The sequence below is a fragment of the Balaenoptera acutorostrata genome, chromosome 8 (assembly GCF_949987535.1).
Source record: "Balaenoptera acutorostrata chromosome 8, mBalAcu1.1, whole genome shotgun sequence".
Taxonomy (NCBI): domain Eukaryota; kingdom Metazoa; phylum Chordata; class Mammalia; order Artiodactyla; family Balaenopteridae; genus Balaenoptera; species Balaenoptera acutorostrata.
In genome coordinates, this window is record NC_080071.1 from 34,849,040 (window position 1) to 34,870,573 (window position 21,534).

At 35.7% G+C, this 21,534-nt stretch overlaps 1 protein-coding gene across 1 annotated transcript in view; it reads right to left on the reverse strand.

Annotated features, from left to right (window-relative positions):
- Nucleotides 1-21,534, reverse strand: part of OLA1 (Obg like ATPase 1) — a 182,743-nt gene that overhangs the window by 45,501 nt on the left and 115,708 nt on the right. The window contains exons 6-7 of the mRNA XM_007183295.2: nucleotides 2,201-2,281; nucleotides 1,795-1,892 (exon numbers count right to left, since the gene is read on the reverse strand). Coding sequence (XP_007183357.1) covers nucleotides 1,795-1,892; nucleotides 2,201-2,281 — 179 coding nt within the window. The remainder of the gene's footprint in view (nucleotides 1-1,794; nucleotides 1,893-2,200; nucleotides 2,282-21,534) is intronic.

The following is a 21,534-nucleotide window of genomic DNA, read 5'->3' on the forward strand; positions in this document are numbered from 1 at the left end:
GAACAGCAGGCGGCAGAAACTGTACAGAAAATGGCTATGTGGTAAATTCTCTTCTGGAACATCACTCAGTTACCCAGTCTTTGATCTTTCAGCTACAATTACACTAACTTCCACAAGATCTGACTCCCCCCACCCTCACCAAACATACACACTACCCCAAACCAGATCATCAGTCATACATAAAATCTAAAATTTGGTTTTATAAATAGGATCATCCATACCTCTACATTTTTATAAATTAAAATTTGCTATTTAGACAAGAGTTTACTTCCAATTGGCTATAACCATATCATCATCACAACTGGTCTCACAAAAAACATGGGGTGTCTGGCGACAGCTAAATCACAGACTGGCGCCTCCCAAGCAGTCTGTCTGCCACTAGGGTCTGGGAAATGGTATTTACTGTACAGTTAGAGCCAGGGAGTTCTACCTGTAATCATCCAAATACAGGTGTGAGAAGCTCCTTTGGGCAAGGAAAGTGACTCATCCCTTTTCATGTAAACTTTGAGGTCTGTATTGTTTCACAGAGCCTCGGGAAACCTTACCATTCATACTACAATGAGATTTACTAACTGAAGTCAAATAATATATTTAAAATTCCTTCCCAAAGGTAATAATTTTTAACATATCAATCACAAAATTTATAAGAATTTTATATAAGAAACAAGACAGAACTGTTCATTTTAAAGTTAATTATCGACTGGAAGTCATTGACCAGTCAGAACTGAATTTTCATGTCAGGTTTATGCTTTCTAGAACATTACAAATTAAGAGGCCAAATTCAGTTTCCTATCAGGAACACAAAATGTCTTATAGTAATATCAACAGGGCATTTTTAGTTGCAGTAATTTCACAGAATTTATTCTAATGATTTATTGGAGTTAACCATCTGACATTAATTATTGTTTTGGCTTCCAGTCTATGAATGTTTATTTTTCAGTTTAAAGCTTCTCACTCTTTGATATCATATGGAAATGAGAATTTTTAATGGAAAATTGAAACCATGTGCATCTAAGTACTTAATGAAGTACAGGGGAAAACAAATGAAAATATATTTTAGGAGAATTCAAATATTTTACTTTGGATGGTTTTGGTTTGTTTGTATGACTTAACAGTATAAAATACTGAGGGTCCAGTGAGTACCATGCCAAATGTGAACATGCTCTTATGTTACATAACATATGATTTTTTGAAGTTACTAGTGAACTAAAGGAAACCTTGTACATTTTGGTTACATGTGAAAAATGACACTCAATACATGAATGCATAGTTTTTACCTTTGTGTATTTTAAAGTATTTTGAAACAAATACCTGGTCTTTCCCTCCACCATACCGTTTTTTTTTAATTAAAAAAAATGTTTTTTAAGTATTCAATCTGAATTTTAAAACTTATGCCCAGCTACAATTCCAAGTAGATATTTTAAAGTCACATATAAAATCAACAAAGCTAGAATTTCCTAGTGTAAAAAGCTTTATTGCTCTAACTACATTTATTCTCATTTTGCAAAGGAAATATTAATGTCTATTCAATAAATTTGATAATTAAATATGTATAATTCAATATTGCCTAATGTAATTCCTTTTTTTTTTCCTCTTAAGTTCTCTCAGTGTAAATCATTAGGAGACTCATCTTGGAATGTTAACACTAGGCAAAGCTTTCTCATCCATTTTAAACTTTTTAATAATAAGGAGAAAAATTTTAAATCAAACATAGCAGTAACTACATATGTATGTGTGTTTGTGTGTGTTCAGATATGATATGTCGGGGTACATCTGGGGAGAAAAAAAACTTACCATTTGTTTTTCTTTCTAATGTAGTCTTTTTCAGAAAGATTAACCAAGTAGACCATTGGTTTTGAAGTCAGAAATAAGTGTTTATTCAACACTTCAATCTAAAGTGGGAGATAGAAAAAGAGTCCTTTTTAAAAGTTGAGTAAATATTAAGTCACTGAAGAACTTGAACGAAAACTCTATTTAAACAAGAAGCCATTTTTATAATTCTTGTTTCTAAAAGATTAGTTGTCAGAAAATATCAGGAGTAGGGGAAAAGAAAAAATAACAAGCCTGGGAATAAGAAATCATTGAGAGAAATAAAGTTTAACTAGATATAATAATAAGTGTAAAATAATGACAACTTTAATTTGTTCTCTAAGAAATCAAAGCAAAGGTAATAATAGATGGCATCATATTTATAATTTACCTCTTTGTCATTCCAATCATGACAGAAGCGAACAGGTTTCTTTTGATCTATAACCCAGGATTTGACTTTGCACATTATGTCCTACACACAATTGAGAAAAAAAGTAAATACAAGGTGAATACTAAGCATTTAGATACTAAATATTAAAATTAAAAGTTTTCAAACCCTCAATTAAAAGTTGACTATAAAAATAAAGTCAACTTTTTTATGAAAGAACTAAGTCTCACAGATAATTATTTTCAATATCTCATTAAAATACGAAATACGAAATGAAACATTAATGTGGCATTAAAATTTTACCATATGAAATGTGGAATACTAGCAAAATTAGTAACAATCTTAAAAGTTTCAAGACAATTAAAACATACCAAGGACTTCAAGAGTTAATAATATCTCAACATTATCTAGTGATGTAAACTGCAAGATAAACATGCTGTTAGGAAATGCGGGGGAATACTGGAGAAAGATTGAATTATAATTTTTTCCTTAAAAAGAAAAACAAAATAGATGAAATTGAGCCTATTATTGATGATCTACCCTCCAAAATATTAAATCAATTGACCAAAACCCTTTTTATTCTGAATTAATTTTTTGCTGACACCTTCTCCCTGCCCACTTCTCCTGTCCCTGCTCCAACCCACCCCCCCAACCTGCCAAAGCCTCCATTACACAATGGCAAGAGCCCTGCACTGGTGACCTCCAACCAGCTGCATTCACTTTCAGAACATCTCTCTCTGCTGGAAATCTAAAGGCCTTTTAGTTAGCAAGCTAGTGTGCATTCAGAAGGAGTAACTGCAGGAAGAGCCCAATGTGCTTTGTTTCTCTGGCCTTTCTTCACAGAAAGATTAATCATCTGTGAAATGGAAACGGCAAACAGCAAGTGACACAAACTGAACCCTTCAAGCCTTTCCTCATCAGTTTTGTGGTTCTGAATCTAAAAGCTGCGTGTGGCAAGGTTCTCCTTACAGGCAGGTGTTAATAAAAGGCTCTTGGGTCTGAAAGGTCAAACTTAGCTCTTCCAGAAGAAGTGCGTTTGAGAGTCATCTGTTTTTTGTTGTTGTTGTTGTTAAAGATAACTTATGGGTATGTTTTAAATATGCATTTCTCAAAATTTATTGTAATACACAATTATTAGTAATAGATTTCTTAGATTTTCATTGATGTATTTTACTTTATAATAAATCATTAGTCTTCTATAAATATCCACTTGTTAAATTACGTCAGTATTTAGTATACCTTCCTTCCAAATCTTGCTGTTACCAACAGGAAAAATAAGGAAAAAGCCCTATATCCTTAGATCCTGATTTGAAACCCTCCAGGAAAAGGACTTCCCACAGACTTCAACAAGGAAGGGGCAAGCCGAAAACTTTTAATGAAATCTAACATGGTCTGCTTAAGAATAATCACTTTTACTCTTCTATTTCACTCATAAATGTTTAAAAGTGGCTAATGTAACACCATTTCCTACAAGGAGAAGATCAAAGTGCTATATTACAAATGCATTATGATTAAAAAAGCCCTGTGCAGCCTTGCTATTAACTGTTCTTTAAACCCTAAAAGGCTTCCCATAGATCTCACTTGGCACTGCATATACAACCTTTGACAAGTAATGTAGACCATTTTTATTCATTGCCTAAAATTGTAGGCAATTATGTGCGTCACACTGGCCACCTGCAAATTCTGAATGCCTGCTCCAGTTGTCAGTGCAAAAAACTAATGTCGGAGGGGATTAATCTAGGGGGAGAGAGTCCTCTTTAATGGCTCCAGCAGGTGAAATGGCCCAGCTGGTTACTATGATGAGAGGCCAGAACAGCTTATGTGGAGACACGCAACAAGATTATACAAAAGAAGGAGAAAACAGTGGTACCATCTTACATTTGGTTCCATTAGTTTTTTTCAATTAAAAAAATCAAAGAAAATAGACAAAGGAAAGCCAAACCAAAAATAAGGAAGGAAATTAAATCTTAATCATATAAAATGTGTAAAATACTTCTGTAACTATAAACATTTTCACAAAACCAAAGGGCCTCAATAAATGCTGATTGCTAGTGAAGGAATTTCAGTATTTCAGTTTCATTTTAAATTAACTAAAGCATCACTTCAGAAATAAAGATCTTATCACAAAATCTTTTTGGTGTTAGTTTCTCTCCCCCTTCATACCACCATATTATATTACAAATTAGGAGCACTCAAATTTTAGATAAAGAGAATTAATTCATAATTAAAGTTCTAAAGAAGTATATTCACTAAAGCCACATTCAAATCCTTTTAGAAAAATTTAAAGATTATAACCAAGTTTTTAAACAGTTGGAAGTGAAAATATTTTAAAACTTAAAATATTTTATTTTATACTCAGTACTCTCTTAATTATCCCTACAAAAGATTTAAAAGCCAAGAAAAGACACCTTAGATTATTAAGATGCCAGTTTTACTTAAGACAAATCAAAAATAGATTGCTCTCAGATAAGATTATCTTATGTAAATGATCATTATATGGTATAGCTGCAAAGTGCTGTCTTTCTTACATAAAGTAAACATTTTTAGTTTTAGCAAAATTAAAGATGCTACATTCCTTATCTGAAAAACTGCTGATCAAATGAAAGAAAACATTTGGACTTATCTGTATAAAATACTTAATGGATTGACTGAATTTTTCCTATGCTTATATATATAAACACATATATTAATAATTATAGTTAGAACAATATTCCATTTAATTGAATTTGGTTAACTGAAAAAACAACCTAATACATAACTTAACTTACTTTTAACGAATTAGAATACAATAAAAGCATAAAATAGAAACACTAATGCTTGATGCATCAGAAGTTACTTTAGAATTTTGTATGTCTTTAGTAACATCGTTATACAGAAATACAGACGTAGGAGGAGGACTGTTCTGAAAACTTTAACAAATTCCTCATTTTCAAAATAAATTCTGTACATGATGAAGATTATGCAAAACTTCCTGGTCATCTGAACTTTTTTGGTTATATTGCAACAACATGAGTATCTAACTTGAGGTAACCACTTTATGTTTAAATGTGGGAATAAATCCTAGATCCACCACTTACCAGGTCTATGACCTATTACTTCATTAATAAAATGCAGATAATGATGCTATCTCCCTCCTGGGGGTTGTTGTAAAGATCAAAAGAGATAACGCATATAAGGTGTTTAGCATAGTTCTTGGCACAGAGTAAGTTCTCGATAAATATGAGTTTTGTCATTGTTTTTATGATTGTTGAAAGATTAAATACTAGTGATCTACAAAATGCCAATATAGTCTCTTGAGTACTCCTTTAAAGCACATATCTTCTCCAACTGGAAAAACTGTTCATTAGTCCTTTTCTTCAAATTTCTGACGGTTACCAACAATACTGGCTCTCTTAGTGAAATCTCAATTCAGGCTTCTAGCCTTAACATTCTATAAGGACTAGCTTTTGCTGAACAACTACCTTTTAACAGCAAAAAAACTTAATCCAAACTCACCTTGAATACTTTGCTCTTCTGCCGTGACTCTTCTTATTGATGATAGCCTCACATTTAACTTTAGAAATGCTCTATGTTCTTGATATATTTTATTACTGTTGCTGTTAACAGCAGCTATAATGTATTTAGACTCAGAGAGGATGTATGATTTGCCTAAATTCCTATTGCCAGTAAGGGGCAGAGCTGAGATTCAAATTCAGGTCTAAATGACTTGAAAATTCACGTTCTGTCCAATCACCCTGGCCTGTCTTCCTTACTGCCTTTCTAATTACTCCTGTTTGGCCTAGGCATTCCCAAGACTGTTATTCAAAGTCCTCATTCTCATTCCAAGGTCATCAGAAAAATTCTATATTCTTTCTATGTGGCTAAAATATCTGATTGTCAATCCATGAACCACAAAAATAATATTTTCTTTGCAAACACTAACATAACCTCATTATGTTATATAACCCATATAGACTTTCTAAGACTACTTGACTTCTCTATTTTGGTATTCTCTAGTTCCCATAGCAGAAATTATTAATCCATGATCCATAAATGGATTTCAGGAGTTTCCTAATACCCTGAAATTGTATGTAAAGTTCTATGTTTATGTACATTTGAGGGATAATGGCACATATCTTCCAAATGCTTTTAAAAAGGGTTCACGATCCAAAAATCCAAGAACCATGGTTATGAGTGACTCCAAGGCAATACTCAAATGCTCCAACGACAGCCAATTTAAGTATATGTTCTAGGTTCATGGACTCCCATACTTAGGTCCAGAGACACTGACCTAAAACCTGCTTCAGCCAGACTCTGCACTCAAAATTCATCTATCCTTATCAAAACCATGCTGATAAAAATTCTAGCCACTATAATGTTTATCAACACAATTACAGTTAAAATCATAACAGGGTTGTTGGAAAACATTACAAATTAAATATATCATTATTCTAAAAGAATGAATTGCTTGAGAGTCAAATATGTTTAGAGAGAAAAATATGTAGCTTGCTTTACTATATACTTAAATAAATCATAAAGCTACAGTAATTGGAACAGTGTGATACTAGCACAAAAAGAGAGGTATAGATTAGAAGCAACCTAAAAACCCATAAATTGGAGATTCGTTAATAAATTATGGGACATCCATACAACAGAACAGTTTTTATCCATTAAGACAAGACATATTTGTATATATATTTGCATGGGAAAATGTTCAAAATACACTGCTAAGTAAAAAAAGCAGGTTCAAAACAATGGAAAAAAGTTAAGAATATGGATTTTGTTGTCAAACAGATTTGGGCTCAAGTTCTGGCTCTGCCACTTTCTAGCTGTGTAACTTTGGGGCAGCTACTTAACGTAAGTTTGTTTCTGTAAAATTGGGATAGTAACTCCAATTCAATACACGGTGATTGTGAGGATTAAATGAGAAAATACATGTAAAGTAACTGCCACAGTTCCAGGTACATAGTAAATATTCCATAGATATTAAGTATTATTATTTATGGCAGAATGCACAATGTGATTCCATTTGTGGTTCTGAAACTATATATAATACATATAAATAAATGTACTCATAAAATGAAACTGGATAGATGCCTTAACAAATTGGTAGCAATAGAAATCAGGAAGATTGGATTCCAGAGAGACTTTCCCTTTCTGCCTTCTTTTTAAAAAATATAATGCTGTTTTATTTATTTTTAACCAATAAATATCATCTTTAAGATAGGAAAAAATAAATAAAGATATATTCACAGGGTGAGGGGGAAGGGAGGATTTCATCTATCCCCTGCCCACCATCTGTAATCCTAAAATTTGGTGGCTAACTGGATAGGCTTGGCAGTTTATCAAGGTGACTCTGCAATAATGATAGCTTCCAAGCCTGGTACTTCTCTCTAGCCAAACCCACTACCCTAATACTTGAAGTTAACACCCAAATGAGCTGACCTATGCTGGTTGGGTGGCTTTAACACACACAGCCAACAAAGCACTCAGACCAAAAGAATGGGGGGCAAGGCCTCCAGCTCAAAATAGTCTGGTTAGAAGTCCACTAATACAGCTTCCTCCTGCTCCAACCAAGTATCCCCTTTAAACATCCCAAATAGAGGCAAGTCCTATCTACACTTTCACTCATGAAACAGACCTCCACTGTATTCTAAGCTGAAATTAAATATCTGCCTGAATCAGAATATTAAGCATTTGTTTCTCTACTAGATGAATGCTGCTGTTTATGGAGAGCAGAGTAGTGATCACTGACTACCATCTTTCTACATACTTCAGTGACTAAAACTTCCAGAAAAGAGTCAGGCAACACAGAAGCAAACTGAGACACCAGGCAGCAATGCTCTGACGGCTGAGCGAGTGTGTGCGGGAGGGTGGGGGGGAAATGTCCTCTAAGAATTAAAATGATCGGTTAATTCTAGCAATAACCTGTTAGAATGTATGTTGGCAGTTGTTGGTTTTCAGTTATGTGATTCACTGAAATAAACAGTGGAAACTTAAAACAGCAATGTTCCTGGCCCGTCGGCTATAAAGTGGCAACCGGAATGGACACCCATTCATTTCTGAGGTATACATCTCAGCGGAGGATTTGACCATTACTAAGAAGAAGGCAACCGTCCCTATCATTTCTGTAAATAAGTCTGAATGGATTTCACCATGTTCAAGGAAGGACAAAGGGAAGAGGAAAAGCCCACAAATCTGATTTTAATAAAAAGGCTACTGAATAAGGAGAGTCATAAAGGAAAGGGAAAATGATCACTCACACACACACACACACACACACACACACACACACACACACACACACCACTCTCTCAATGAATTATTTGGCATACTTGGCAGAATGCAAAAAGAGCGCCTGTGAAACAAGAGCATGAGGCCATAAACAGAGAGCAGAGTGAGGTTAGAAAAAAATGGATGAGATGTCAAGAGAGTAGATGAACTAAGACAGATTTTTAAGGAAGCCAAAATCAAAGCCGGAAAATAAAAATCCAAGTTGGAGATTCACCTGATATGGCAGAATATAATCAGTGGTTTGAAGGCTAAACTTGAAAAGGGGTTATAGTGAAGTATAACATATACTCAGTGTAACATACATAAGTGTACAGCTTGATAAAGTATCACAGAATGAACATATGCATGTAACTACCACCTGATCAACACACAGAATATTACCAGTAATGCAGTCACAATGTTCCACTCCTCACCAGAGATAAGCACTATCCTGGCTTTTTTACACCACAAATTAGCCCGTTATTGAAATTTATGGAAATAGATTCATAAAATACGTATTGTTGTGTCCAGCTTCTTTCGTTCAACATTGTTTGTGAAATTCATCCACGTTGTTAGATATAGTCGTAGTGTGTTCTTTCTTTGCCATGTAATATTCCACTGTAGGAATATACCTCAATTTGCCTATTCTACTACTGATATACACTGAGGTTGTTTATACTTTAAAACTATTACACATAAAGCTTCTATAAACAGTCTTGTACATGTACTTCAGTAAATTTACGTATGCATTTCTCTTGAGCATATACCTAAGACTGGAATTGCTCCAGTCTCAGGTCACACATTTACTCAAACTTCATATACATTGCTGATCAGTTTTCAAAAGCAGATGTACTAATTTACACTCCCATCAACACTGTCTGAGAATTCCATTTGCTTCACATTTCCTCCAACGCTCGGTACTGTCAGCTTTCTTAATTTATGGTAAGTGTGTAGTATCTCATAGTCTGAATTTGCATTTCCGTAATGATTACTGGGGCATTTCATCTCTTATGAAGTACTTGTTCAAGTCCTTTGCCTATTTTTCTATTGCGCTGCCTTTTTCTTATTTATAGTTCTTTGCATATTCTGTAGACAAGTTCTTTATTAGATACTGCAAATATGTTCTTTCACTCTGTAGCTTACCTTTTCAAATTTTGTTTAGCAAAAGTCCTAATTTTAATGTAGCCCAATTTTAAAATCTTTTCCTTTACTGTTCTTTGTGTCATGTTTAAAAAAATATTTGTCTATTCCAAGGTCATGAAAATATTCTATGTTATATTATAGATGTTTTATTCTATAAGAGTTTCACTTTTTACTCTTTGTAAACTTCACTTTTTGTGTATAGTGTGAGGTGGGTGAGAATTTGTTTTCTCTCCCACAAGGATATCCAACTGACCCAACACCTTTTCTTTCTTTTTTTTTGGCTGTGTCGGGTCTCAGTTGCAGCACGTGGGATCTTCGTTGAGGCGTGCGGGATCCTTTGCTGCGGCGCACGGGCTTCTCTCTAGTTGTGGCATGAAGGTTTTCTTTCTCTACTTGTAGTGCTCGGGCTCCAGGGTGCATGGGCTCCGTAGTTGTGGCGCGCGGGCTCCAGAGCACATGGGCTTTGTAGTTTGTGGCACGTGGGCTCTCTCGTTGAGGCACACGAGCTCAGTAGTTGTGGCACACAGGCTTAGTTGCCCCGTGGCATGTGGCATCTTAGTTCCCCGACCAGGGATCGAACCCGCATCCTCTGCATTGGAAGGCGGATTCTTTACCACTGGACCACCAGGGAAGTCCCCCAGCATCATTTCTTTTTTTTTTTTTTTTTTTTTTAATTTTATTTATAGCTGTGTTGTGTCTTCGTTTCTGTGCGAGGGCTTTTCTCTAGTTGCAGCAAGTGGGGGCCACTCTTCATCGCGATGCGCGGGCCTCTCACTATCGCGGCCTCTCTTGTTGCAGAGCACAGGCTCCAGACGCACAGGCTCAGTAATTGTGGCTCACGGGCCTAGTCGCTCCACGGCATGTGGGATCTTCCCAGACCAGGGCTCGAACCCGTGTTGCCTGCATTGGCAGGCAGATTCTCAACCACTGCGCCACCAGGGAAGCCCCCAGCATCATTTCTTGATAAAAGTATTCCTTTCTCCATCACTATGCAGTGCCATCTCTACCACAAATCAAAGTGTATTTGTGCCTGTATACCCATTCTGTTCCATTGGTCAATTTGTCTATCCTTGCCTGTCTTAATCACTGCAGATTTATAATAGTCTTGATATAAGGTTCATGATTACCAAGTCCTCCATCTTTGTTCTTTGAGACTGTCTTGCTTATTTTGGGACCTCTGCATTTCCATGTAAAACTTAGTTTGTCAATCTCTACAAAAAACAAAATGATGGGATTTTGGGATCTCGCTGAATCTATAGATCAATTTTAGAGAGATATGACATCTTTAAAATATCGAGTCTTGCAATCAAAACATGGTATAACCTTCCATTTATTTATTTATTAATTTCTCTAAATAAATGTTTTATAGTTTTCTGCATAGGAATTTTAGTATAACTTTCAATAGATTTACTCCTAGGTATCTGAATTTTTAAAATGCCACTACAAATGGCATCTTTTTAAAAAAATTTCCTTTAAGTTCTAGATTATGAAATACAAATCATTTTTTATGTTGACCTTGTATCCAACAACCCAGATGACTTCACACACTAATTCCAATGGTCTATATCCCAAATTCCGTCATGTTTTCTAAATACACAGCATGCTGTCTGTGAATAATGTCACTTTTATTTTATCTTATCTAATGTAAGAATTATATAAGACTGAATAGAAGCAGTGATAGTAAGCATGACTGGTTCTGTTCCCGATATGAGGGGGAAAGCTTTCAGTACTTCATCATTAAGTATAATTGCTTATGTAGGTTTTTTTGTAGATACCCTTTCTCAGATTAAGGAGACTACCCTCTGTTCCTAGAGGTCTTTTTTTTTTAATCATGAGTAATCAAATATTATCAAATCCTTTTCCCAACATTTAAAGATGTATGATTTTTCTCCTTTATTCTGTACATTAATTTTTAATATCAACCTACTTTGCATTCCTAGAATTTTAGTCATATCATATTATCATTAATATTTATTACTGGATTCAGTTTGTTAATATTTTATTTAAGATTGTGCATTTATGTTCATGAAAGAGATTTGTCTTTAACTCTTCTTCCTTATATTGCATGGTTTGGGTATCAGGACTCTTCTGACCTCGTAAAACCAGTTGGCAAGTTTTCCCCCTTTTTCTATTCTCTGGAAGAATGTGTGTAAGACTTTAAATTGTATAGTGAAGTCACCTGGGCCAGGAGTTTTCTTCATAATAGGGTTTTAAATTATGAGTTCAGTTTCTTCAGTAGATACAGGACTAATGAGGTTTTTTTATTTCTCTTTATATTAGCTTTGTTAAGTAGTCTTTAAAGGTATTTGTTCATTTCACATTTTTCAAATTACTGCCATAAGTTGTTTATAATATCCCCCTATTAGCATATTAATGTCTGTTGGATCTGTACTCCTCTTTCATTCCTGGTGCTAGTTTTGGGCTTCCTTTTTGCTCTTTCACCAGTCTTGCTAAGAATTTACCAATCTTATTAGTGTTTTCAAAGAAGTGACTGTTGGCCTTTTTGAGCCTCTTTATTACATGTTTCTTTCTTTTCTATTTTATTAATGTCTGCTCTCATCTTTATTGTTTTTTCCATTACTTTCTCTGGGTTCTTTTTCCAACTCCTTCAGATGGATACTTTGAGAACACTGATTCTACCCTTTCTTATTTTGCATATATACATTTGAGACTATAAATTTATAGAATTTGATTGTATACATCAGAAAAGAATACAACAAATTTTGAAATATTGTATTTTCATTATCATAGGGTTAAAACATTTTATTTCCATTATGACTTCTTCCTTAAAACATATCTTTTAGAAGAGTACTGTTTAATTTCCAAACAGAAATTTTCTAGTAATCTTTTCATTATTGATTGCTGATTTTAATTCCATAGTGGTCAGATACATATTCTTTATGATTTCAATCATTTGAAATTTGTTCATTTGCTATATGGCTAATAGTACGGAAAATTTTGGTAAACGTTAAATTGGTACTTGATAAGAATGTACATTTGTGGTTGTTAGGTGCAGTATTCTATATGTCAACTGGGTCACACTCCTTAATCACATTGTTTAAATCTTCTATATTCTTACTAAAATTTTGTCTGCTTGTTCTATCAATTACTAAAAGAAGAATTAAAATATTCTATCATGACTGTAGATTTGGGTCTTTTTTAAAAAACTTTTTAGTTCTACCCGTTTTTGCTTTATATATTTTGAAGTTATGTTATTAGGCATATACAAACTTAAAATTATTTTATCTTCCTGGTAGATTGAACATTTAGCATTATGAAATGCTTCCTTATAACTCCTTTAAAGTCTACTTTGATACTACTATAATACAGTGGCTTTTTTTTTGAGAGGGGTGGTATATATTTCTCCATCCTTTACTTCCAATTTTTCCATGTCTTCATATTTAAGATGTATCTTACAAGCAGCACAGAGGTGGGTTTTAAAAATCCAATCTGACATTCTCTGTCTTAACTAATTTTTTAAAAATTTATTGAGATGAAATTCACATAACCATAAAATTAACCATTTTAAAGTAACTTAGTACTAAGCCTTCATAATGTGATGTGACCACCACCTCTATCGACTTCTAAAACATTTCAGTCACTTTAAAGTAAAACCGTGTAGCATTAAGCAGTTTGTCCCCATTCTCCCCTCCCACTAGCTCCTGGCAACCACCAATCTTCAGTTCTGTCTCTATGGATTTACCTACTCTGCATATTTTACACATATGGAATCATACAATATATGTGACCTTTATGTCTGTGTTCTTTCACTTAGCATAATATTTTCAAGGTTGATCCACATCTGGCATCTGCATTCATTTACTGTTTTTTTTTTTTTTTTTTTTCAGATGCGTATGTTTGATTGATTGATTGATTGATTGATTTTGGCTGTGTTGGGTCTTCGTTTCTGTGCGAGGGCTTTCTCCAGCTGTGGCAAGCGGGGGCCACTCTTCATCGCGATGCGCGGGCCTCTCACCGTCACGGCCTCTCTCGTTGCGGAGCACAGGCTCCAGACGCGCAGGCTCAGCAGTTGTGGCTCACGGGCCCAGCCGCTCTGCGGCATGTGGGATCCTCCCAGGCCAGGGCTCGAACCCGTGTCCCCTGCATCAGCAGGCAGACTCTCAACCACTGCGCCACCTGGGAAGCCCTCATTTACTGTTTTAAGGCTGCATAATATTCATTGTATGTATATACCACAATTTGTTTATCTACTCAACCCCTGATGGACAGTTGGGCTGCTTCTATCTTCTGGCTATTGTGAATAGTGCTGCTATAAACATGCATGTACATGTATTTGTTTGAGCACCAGTTTTCAATTCTTTTGGAAATATCAATCTGGGAGTGGAACTGCTGGGTCACATGGTAATTCTATGTTTAACTCTTTGAGAAACTGCCAAACTCTTTGCCTTTTAACTGGAGTATTATATAATTTTTAATTACATCATTATCACCCCCATTGTGCTATTATTGTCATGTATTTTAACTGTACCTCTATACATTAAAGTCATAAGACATTTTAATTTTGCTATGTTTTTACCTTTTATTTTGAAATAATTTCAAACTTAAAGAAAAACTACAATAATAGAGAATGTCTGTACACATAGATTCATTAAAGTATCATTTTGCCGTATTTGTTTTATCTTTTCTTTATATGTATGCATATACACAAGAAAATATAGGCCTATTATTACATCTGTATATTGCCATACGTATTGCCAGAATTCAGTGATAGACTAGATATGAGAAATGATGGATAGAGAATGTGTCAAAAACGATTAAGTTTTCGGTTTGCATAATCTAACAGACAGTGGTACAATTCACTGAGCTAAGAAACCCTCAAGAGAATCAGGTTTGAGGGAAGGAGTTTGATTTCAGATGTGCTAACTTTTGAGCTGTCTTTGAGAAACACATGAGATGTCAAGTCAGGAATTAAATATACTAGCCTGGAGTTCAGAGGACAGATGGGGTTAGAGATACAAATCTGGAAGCTATTTGTATTCAAATAGTAATTGTATCAATGGATACGGATGGCATCACATAGAAAGAGAATTGAGAGAAGAGATGAGAGCCTAAGACTCAACTTCAAGTAATGCCAATATTTAATAGCAAAGGTATAAGAAGATGAGCCTGCAAAAGAAACTGAGAAGTTGCTAGAGAAGTAGGAGGGAAACCAGGAGAATGTGGTCATGGAATCCAAGGGAAGAGTAGTTCAGGCAATGACCCAACAGTGTCCAATACTACTGACAAATCAAGATGACTGAAAATGTTCCTTGGATTTAACAATGCAAAAGCCACTAATGACCCTGGCGGAAACTGTTTGAGTTTAATGAGCAGATAAACCAGATAGACAGAACTGAGTTATTAGGAGGTAGAAAAAATAACTCTTTCAAGAGGTTTTAAAGAAGGAGAATAGGGAAAATATGGTAATTGAAGGATGAGAAGTGTGGTATTCAGGAAGAAGTGTTTTTTAAGATTAGAAAAGACATCTTTAAATAGTTGATGCAAACGGTCTAGTTTGAGAGGGACGAGTTGTATATACAAGAAAGAAGGAACTACTTGGTGATTGAAATACAACTTTGTGAATACATTAAAAACCACTGAATTATATATATTAAAAGGGTGAACTTAATGATATGTTAATTTACCTCAATAAAATCACTTAAAAGCAACAAAGGGAAAAAAAACAAGGGATGACTAATAGTGTAAGGTTTCTAGAAAGTTAGTAAGTGATAAGATTCAAAGAATTGGAATAACTAGCCATAGATAAGAGGAATGAACAGTAGGCTTTAGTTTTGGCTAGTGGAAAATTAGAGAGAAAATGAGGGAATTCCTATGTCTGATGGTTTTTATTTTGATCTTTGAAATAGGAGGCAAGGTTGTCTGCTACAGGTAGGGATGGATGAAAGCAGGGAATGGACATAAATAAGAGGTTTGAGGAGAGTAGGGAAGCAGTTGCAGCAGAGAGCAGGAGAGCAACTAGGAAAGCTGGATATAGCTGAGGACCCACTTGAGGTTGCTAATAATGAGTTTATGGGGATACTAACATGTCCTATTTTTAATTTTCTCCATCTGTGTTCCATTGGCGACAGGCAAGGAGAAAGTGGACAGATAGAAATATCCAGGAAAGTATGCCTATAGCATATGCACCAAAACATCAGTTGTTATATGAGTTTATTCCCCTCAGGGTATATATAAATTGATGATTCTAAAGTAGTTTGGTCTCAAATGAGTCTAATCCTTGTGAGCCTTGCCCCAAACACAATACATTCTTTGTGTTATCATGCTAGTCTTAAACAGCTTTGCACTTCCTAATTGCTGTCTTCAAATAAATAATAGTGAGTACTGAGGACCTATAAGCCAGATACAGAAAGACAAAAATTGTATAGTTCCACTTTCATTAGGTACTTAGAATAGGCAAATCCATAGAGAAAGGAAGTAGAATAGATGTTACCAGGGGCTGGGAGGAGGAGGAAATGGTATGTTATTATTTAAAGGATACAGAGTTTCAGTCTGGGATGGTGAAAAAGTTCCAGAAATGGATAGTGGTGATGAGCATGCAACATTGTGAATGTACTTAATGCCACTAAATTGTAAACTTAGAATTATTAAAGTGGTAAATTTTATTTTATGTATAGTTTTCCACAATAAAATGTTTTTTTTAAATAGTAAGAAGCTTCTGCTTTAGGCTATATCTCAAAGGATGACTAGGAAACAGGACTGAAGGGGCAGCAAAAGGGTAGAGTTGTAGTTAATGAGCTCATGTGAAACCAAAATGTTTAGTTCACTGTTAGCAGAGCTGAGGAAGTATAAGTCAGGCAAAGTCGGATCACAAAGAAATGTGTAAGCCATGGACTTTATGTTGGCAGTATCTTATAGGAAGATGGTGAGTTATCTTAATCAAGGGAATAACATAGTGAGATCTGCAGTTTTTAATTGTGGAGAACAAAAGCAAGAATGGAGGTAAAGAAATCAGTTTAAGCATAAATGAGGCCCAAACTAAAGAAGTTTTTAAAATAAGGAGGAAGGAAGAGATACAAGGAATATTCAGGAGATAAAATCAACAGGATGGGATATAAATAGTACATGAGAGAGAGGAGTCAAAGATACTGATACTCAGTTCAAACAATTTGGGTCCACTGAGTTGGAGACCACGAGAACAGAGAGAATATGGGGAGAAAGGTGAATGAATGCAATTCAGTCTCATCAAGTACTTTTAGTATCTTGTTCTTTTAGAAACGATCTTTTTAAGTCATGTAAGACTAGTTCTGGAAAGATACATAAGAATCTAAAAAGGAGAAAAGGGTAAATGAGAAGACAGAAGTGGGTAGGAGAATTATGTTTTCACAGTATACTCCTTTTGAATCTTTTGATTTTAGTGAAAAACACGTTACATATTTAAATATTTTTAATGTTTTTTTAAGTTATGTAAAAAATCAACTTTAAAAACTGCCATAAGAATAATGAGAAGAAATCTGCTAACAGCCATATGTTTGGTGGACGTTAATTATTTCATTCAGAGAGACTGAGAGGAAAAAAAGATCCTGGTTGCCTTATTTAGTTGTTTAATTAACTGTTAGTTCTATAAATACTTTTTTAAGTATGATGATTTCCAAATACTTGATCAATACAAAATAAAATTTTCCTTAAAGCTTTCTACTTTCATTTTCCAAATTTTGTTTTTCCAAATACAATGTATACACACTTTAAAATCAACCTTGAACTTGATGCCTTGTTATGGCTTAAAGTGTCCTCCAAAAAGACAGGCTGAAGTCCTAATCCCTTAGAGTAGGACCTTAGCTGGGAATTAGCTAAACATGCCTATCTGGAGTAGGGTGGGCCCTTAATCCGATTACGACTAGTATCCTTATAAGAAGAGGGAAATTTGGACAGAGGGAAGGTAGCCATGAGAAGATGGAGGCAGAGATTGGAGTTATGCTGCCACACACCAAGGAATGCCTGGGGCTACCAGGAGCTGAAGAATCAAGAAACGATTCTCCCCTAGAGGCTTCAGAAGGAGCACGGCCCTGCCAACACCTTGATTTCAGACTTCTAGCCTCCAGAACTGTGAAAGAATACATTTCTATTATTTTAAGCCATCTAGTTTGTGATACTTGTTATGGCAGCCCTAGGAAACTAATACACCTAGCTAATAATACCAATAGTAAATGTTTATCCCACTCTTGCCTTCTTTAGTGCCTCCGTTTTAACACAACAGCAAGACCCACTTTATAAAAGGTATCTTTATGACAGAATATATGAACATTATACTCAGGAAGATTGTTTTAGCATTAAAAAGTTGGCTCATGTTTTATGCTAGAGTATATCTAATTCACGTTTTTCCTGCTTATTTACATAAAAATACATAACAAGCAAATCTAGCAAATGGAAACTTCATAGGAAGAGAGGCTTGAGTGTTAAATTTCTGAAAGATTACCCAGAAAATAAAGACACATTTGAACAAGTATTAAGGAATAATTAGTATATACCTAGTGAACAAAATACCTATTTTTCTTATAACTTCCAAGTAGCTTTTATAGCCTAGGATCTACATCTAATTAAAGTCCCTGATTCTGTTAGTCAAGATTACAAACATAAACTGAAGAAAAGAAGACAATCACATTTTATACCTTTAGACCATTTGTTAGAGAATACAAGAAAATAGTAAAAACAGACAACTCCCCTACAAGAACTAGTTGGTACCAGAATCACATAGATAACCTCTCTGTATTAGGAAAACTAAAGATAAATCAGAAACAGGGAATATAAAACACCACCAAATTAAACTTGTGATCCTAAAGAACAACCAAAAATAAATAGAATGATTAGGATAAAAAGTTTAGATGTACACTGGATGAAGAAATGTTAGCAGAGACTGTTGGTGCCCTGCCCCTATGCCCTTTGCCCTCACAGATCTGGTACATGCTGAATGGCTTCTTACTGTAAGCATGTGCAACTGCCTAAGCGCCGTGCGCAGACCACACAGGCATCAGGTGCCAGGCAGGTAGTTAACACTCCGAGGAGCAGCCCATAATCAATGACTGATGGAAATTAGTTAATAATTAATTACCCCAGCTTCCTCATCCTTCCAGTAGAAAAACTACAAGACATTTTCTACACTGTTTTCTAGAGACCCCTGGAAGGGCTGATCCCCTTCTGCTCAGGGTTTTCCGCCTGCTCATATACATAACTTTGTATTGGTTTCCTTCCCTTCCTGGTCTTAATTCCCCACTCCCTGATGTGTGCCTCCTGAGTTAACTCCCAAGAAAGCTACCTGCACTCTAATTCTTGCTTCAAGGTGTACTTCTGAGGAAACACAACCAAACTTTAGATTAAAAGGCAAAGAGTTTGAGATATGACTCAAAATGGCTTTGTAACTCAAAATGTCAGTGTTAAGAAAACACGTAAGGAGCTTCTTCTTAATCTTCATAAATTACATTGCCTATCCAAATTTTTAGGTTAGTGAAGATGAAATTGATCCTAAAGTCTATGATTTCTCATGTGTGCATCTATTCCAGCTTCACATCTCCTACCACATTCCTTTTCCAATCTTGGACAGAAACTTCAAAACCCAAAACTTCAAAACTTCTCTAGTGCAAAGCTAAAATTATAGTTTGATGAATACAGGTCAGAAACAGCTAAGGACAATATATATGCATTTACCTATTTTTTTGGAGGCCACCTAAAGGAAATAATTTCCTTAGACCTTTTTTTCTTAAAAAAATTAATAATACATTGCTATGAAAAAAAGTCAAGTAACAGAGAGGTATAGAGGGTAAATAGTCAAAGTGCCCACCCCAATCACTCACTCTCTCACAGCCACTAGTCCCTTTCCAAACACTTTACCGTTAAAAACCTTTTTTAGTTTCCAAATGTTTACTGTTAAAACATAACAACTGAGCATATTTCCATACCTCTTTTGATGCACTTATAAAAATACAGCTATCATTTTTTACATAAACCGGATTATACTATAAATGTTGTTTGTAACTTACTTTTTTTAAGGCAAAAGTAGTTATAATGTAAAAATATTCACTAATAAATAAACTACTTAAAATAACTCATCCTAAAATGTCTTTCCCTGCTTAACATTGGTCTTTATCCCCACGAACTGTCAGATTGTTATATTATGATATCAAGCAAACTGTTGGTAAAATTCTATCGAGAAGACCTCCATTTTCAATACTCATGAACTAAGTGATTCAGAGTAACCGCGCCTATAAAGACAACAATAAAGCAGGTCTAAATAGAGAAAATATCTTCTTAATAGTACCAAGGACCTAAAAAGGTAGTGAGGCATTACTAGACCAAGAAAAGGGTAGGGGAAGGCCTAAGACTCTTCTACCCTGGGGTGGAGGGTAGAGGGCTGGTGGCTGCTCTAAAGCAGTGATCCTCAAACTCTGTGTAGCGTTCACAACAGGAGAGCCTGTTAAAACACGTCCCAGAGATTCTGATTTAGTAGCTCTGTAGCCTGCATTTCTAAGAAGCTCCCAGCTGAGGGTGATGCTGCTAGTGTGAGGACCACACTTTAATTGTGCCTGATCTAGACTAGAGACTGGGACAGCAGGGGATGAGGAAAGCATAAAAATGATGTAAGGAACACACATAAGACCATAGAATCCATGGGATATTAACCCCTCATTCCATCTTCCCTTCTCACTTTCACCTCAGCAGGTTTGGGATCCCACTGCTGCTCTTGGCCACTTTTACCTAGACTCATCTGCTGATCCTCAGGAAAGAGCTAAGACGCCAAAGCTCTTTGATTTATGACAGAGGAGGCACCTCACTGGTGTAGGAAAGGACAGTCTTTTTTATTCTTTTTTTTTTTTTAATTTATTTTATTTATTTTTATTTTTGGCTGCGTTGGGTCTTTGTTGCTGCGCACGGGCTTTCTCTAGTTGTGGCGAGCAGGGGCTACTCCTCGTTGCGGTGCGCGGGTTTCTCATTGCGGTGGCTTCTCGTGTTGCAGAGCATGGCCTCTAGGTGTGCAGGCTTCAACAGTTGTGGTGTGCGGGCTCAGTAATTGTGGTTTGTGGGCTCTAGAGCATAGGCTCAGTAGTTGTGGTGCACGGGCTTAGTTGCTCCGCGGCATGTGGGATCTTCCCGGACCAGGGCTCGAACCCATGTCCCCTGCATTGGCAGGCGGATTCTTAACCACTGCGCCACCAGGGAAGCCCAGGACAGTCTTTTTTTTAAAATGGTGCTGGAACAACAGGCTTCCATATGGGGGAAAAAAATCAAATTGGTTGCCTGCCTTAAACTACTTACAAAAAATAAATTCCAGGTGGGTTAATGAGCTAAGTGTGAAAGATAAAACAATAATGCTTTTAGAATACAAGAGATTATCTTGATGACCTTAAGGTAGGAAAGTTTCTTAAACAAGACAAGAAAACACTAACCTTAAAATTAACACCTGTTCATCAAAAGATACTATTAAAAAGATTAAAAATAAAAGCCAAAGGGCTTCCCTGGTGGCGCAGTGGTTGAGAATCTGCCTGCCAATGCAGAGGACACGGGTTCGAGCCCTGGTCTGGGAAGATCCCACATGCCGCGGAACAACTGGGCCCGTGAGCCACAATTACTGAGCCTGCGCGTCTGGAGCCTGTGCTCCGCAACAAGAGAGTCCGCGATAGTGAGAGGCCCGCACACCGCGATGAAGAGTGGCCCCCACTTGCCGCAACTAGAGAAGGCCCTCGTGCAGAAACGAAGACCCAACACAGCCATAAATAAATTAGTTTTAAAATAAATAAATAAATAAATAAATAAATAAAAGCCACAGAATGGGAGAGCATATTTGCAATCCATTCAAAGCAAATGACTAATATCCAAAATATATAAGTAACTTTCACAAATTATTGAGAAAAAGACACTGATCCAATAGAAAATGAGCAAAATAATTAGAACAAGCACTTCACAAAAGAGGAAATCCTAAAGGGCCAATCGAT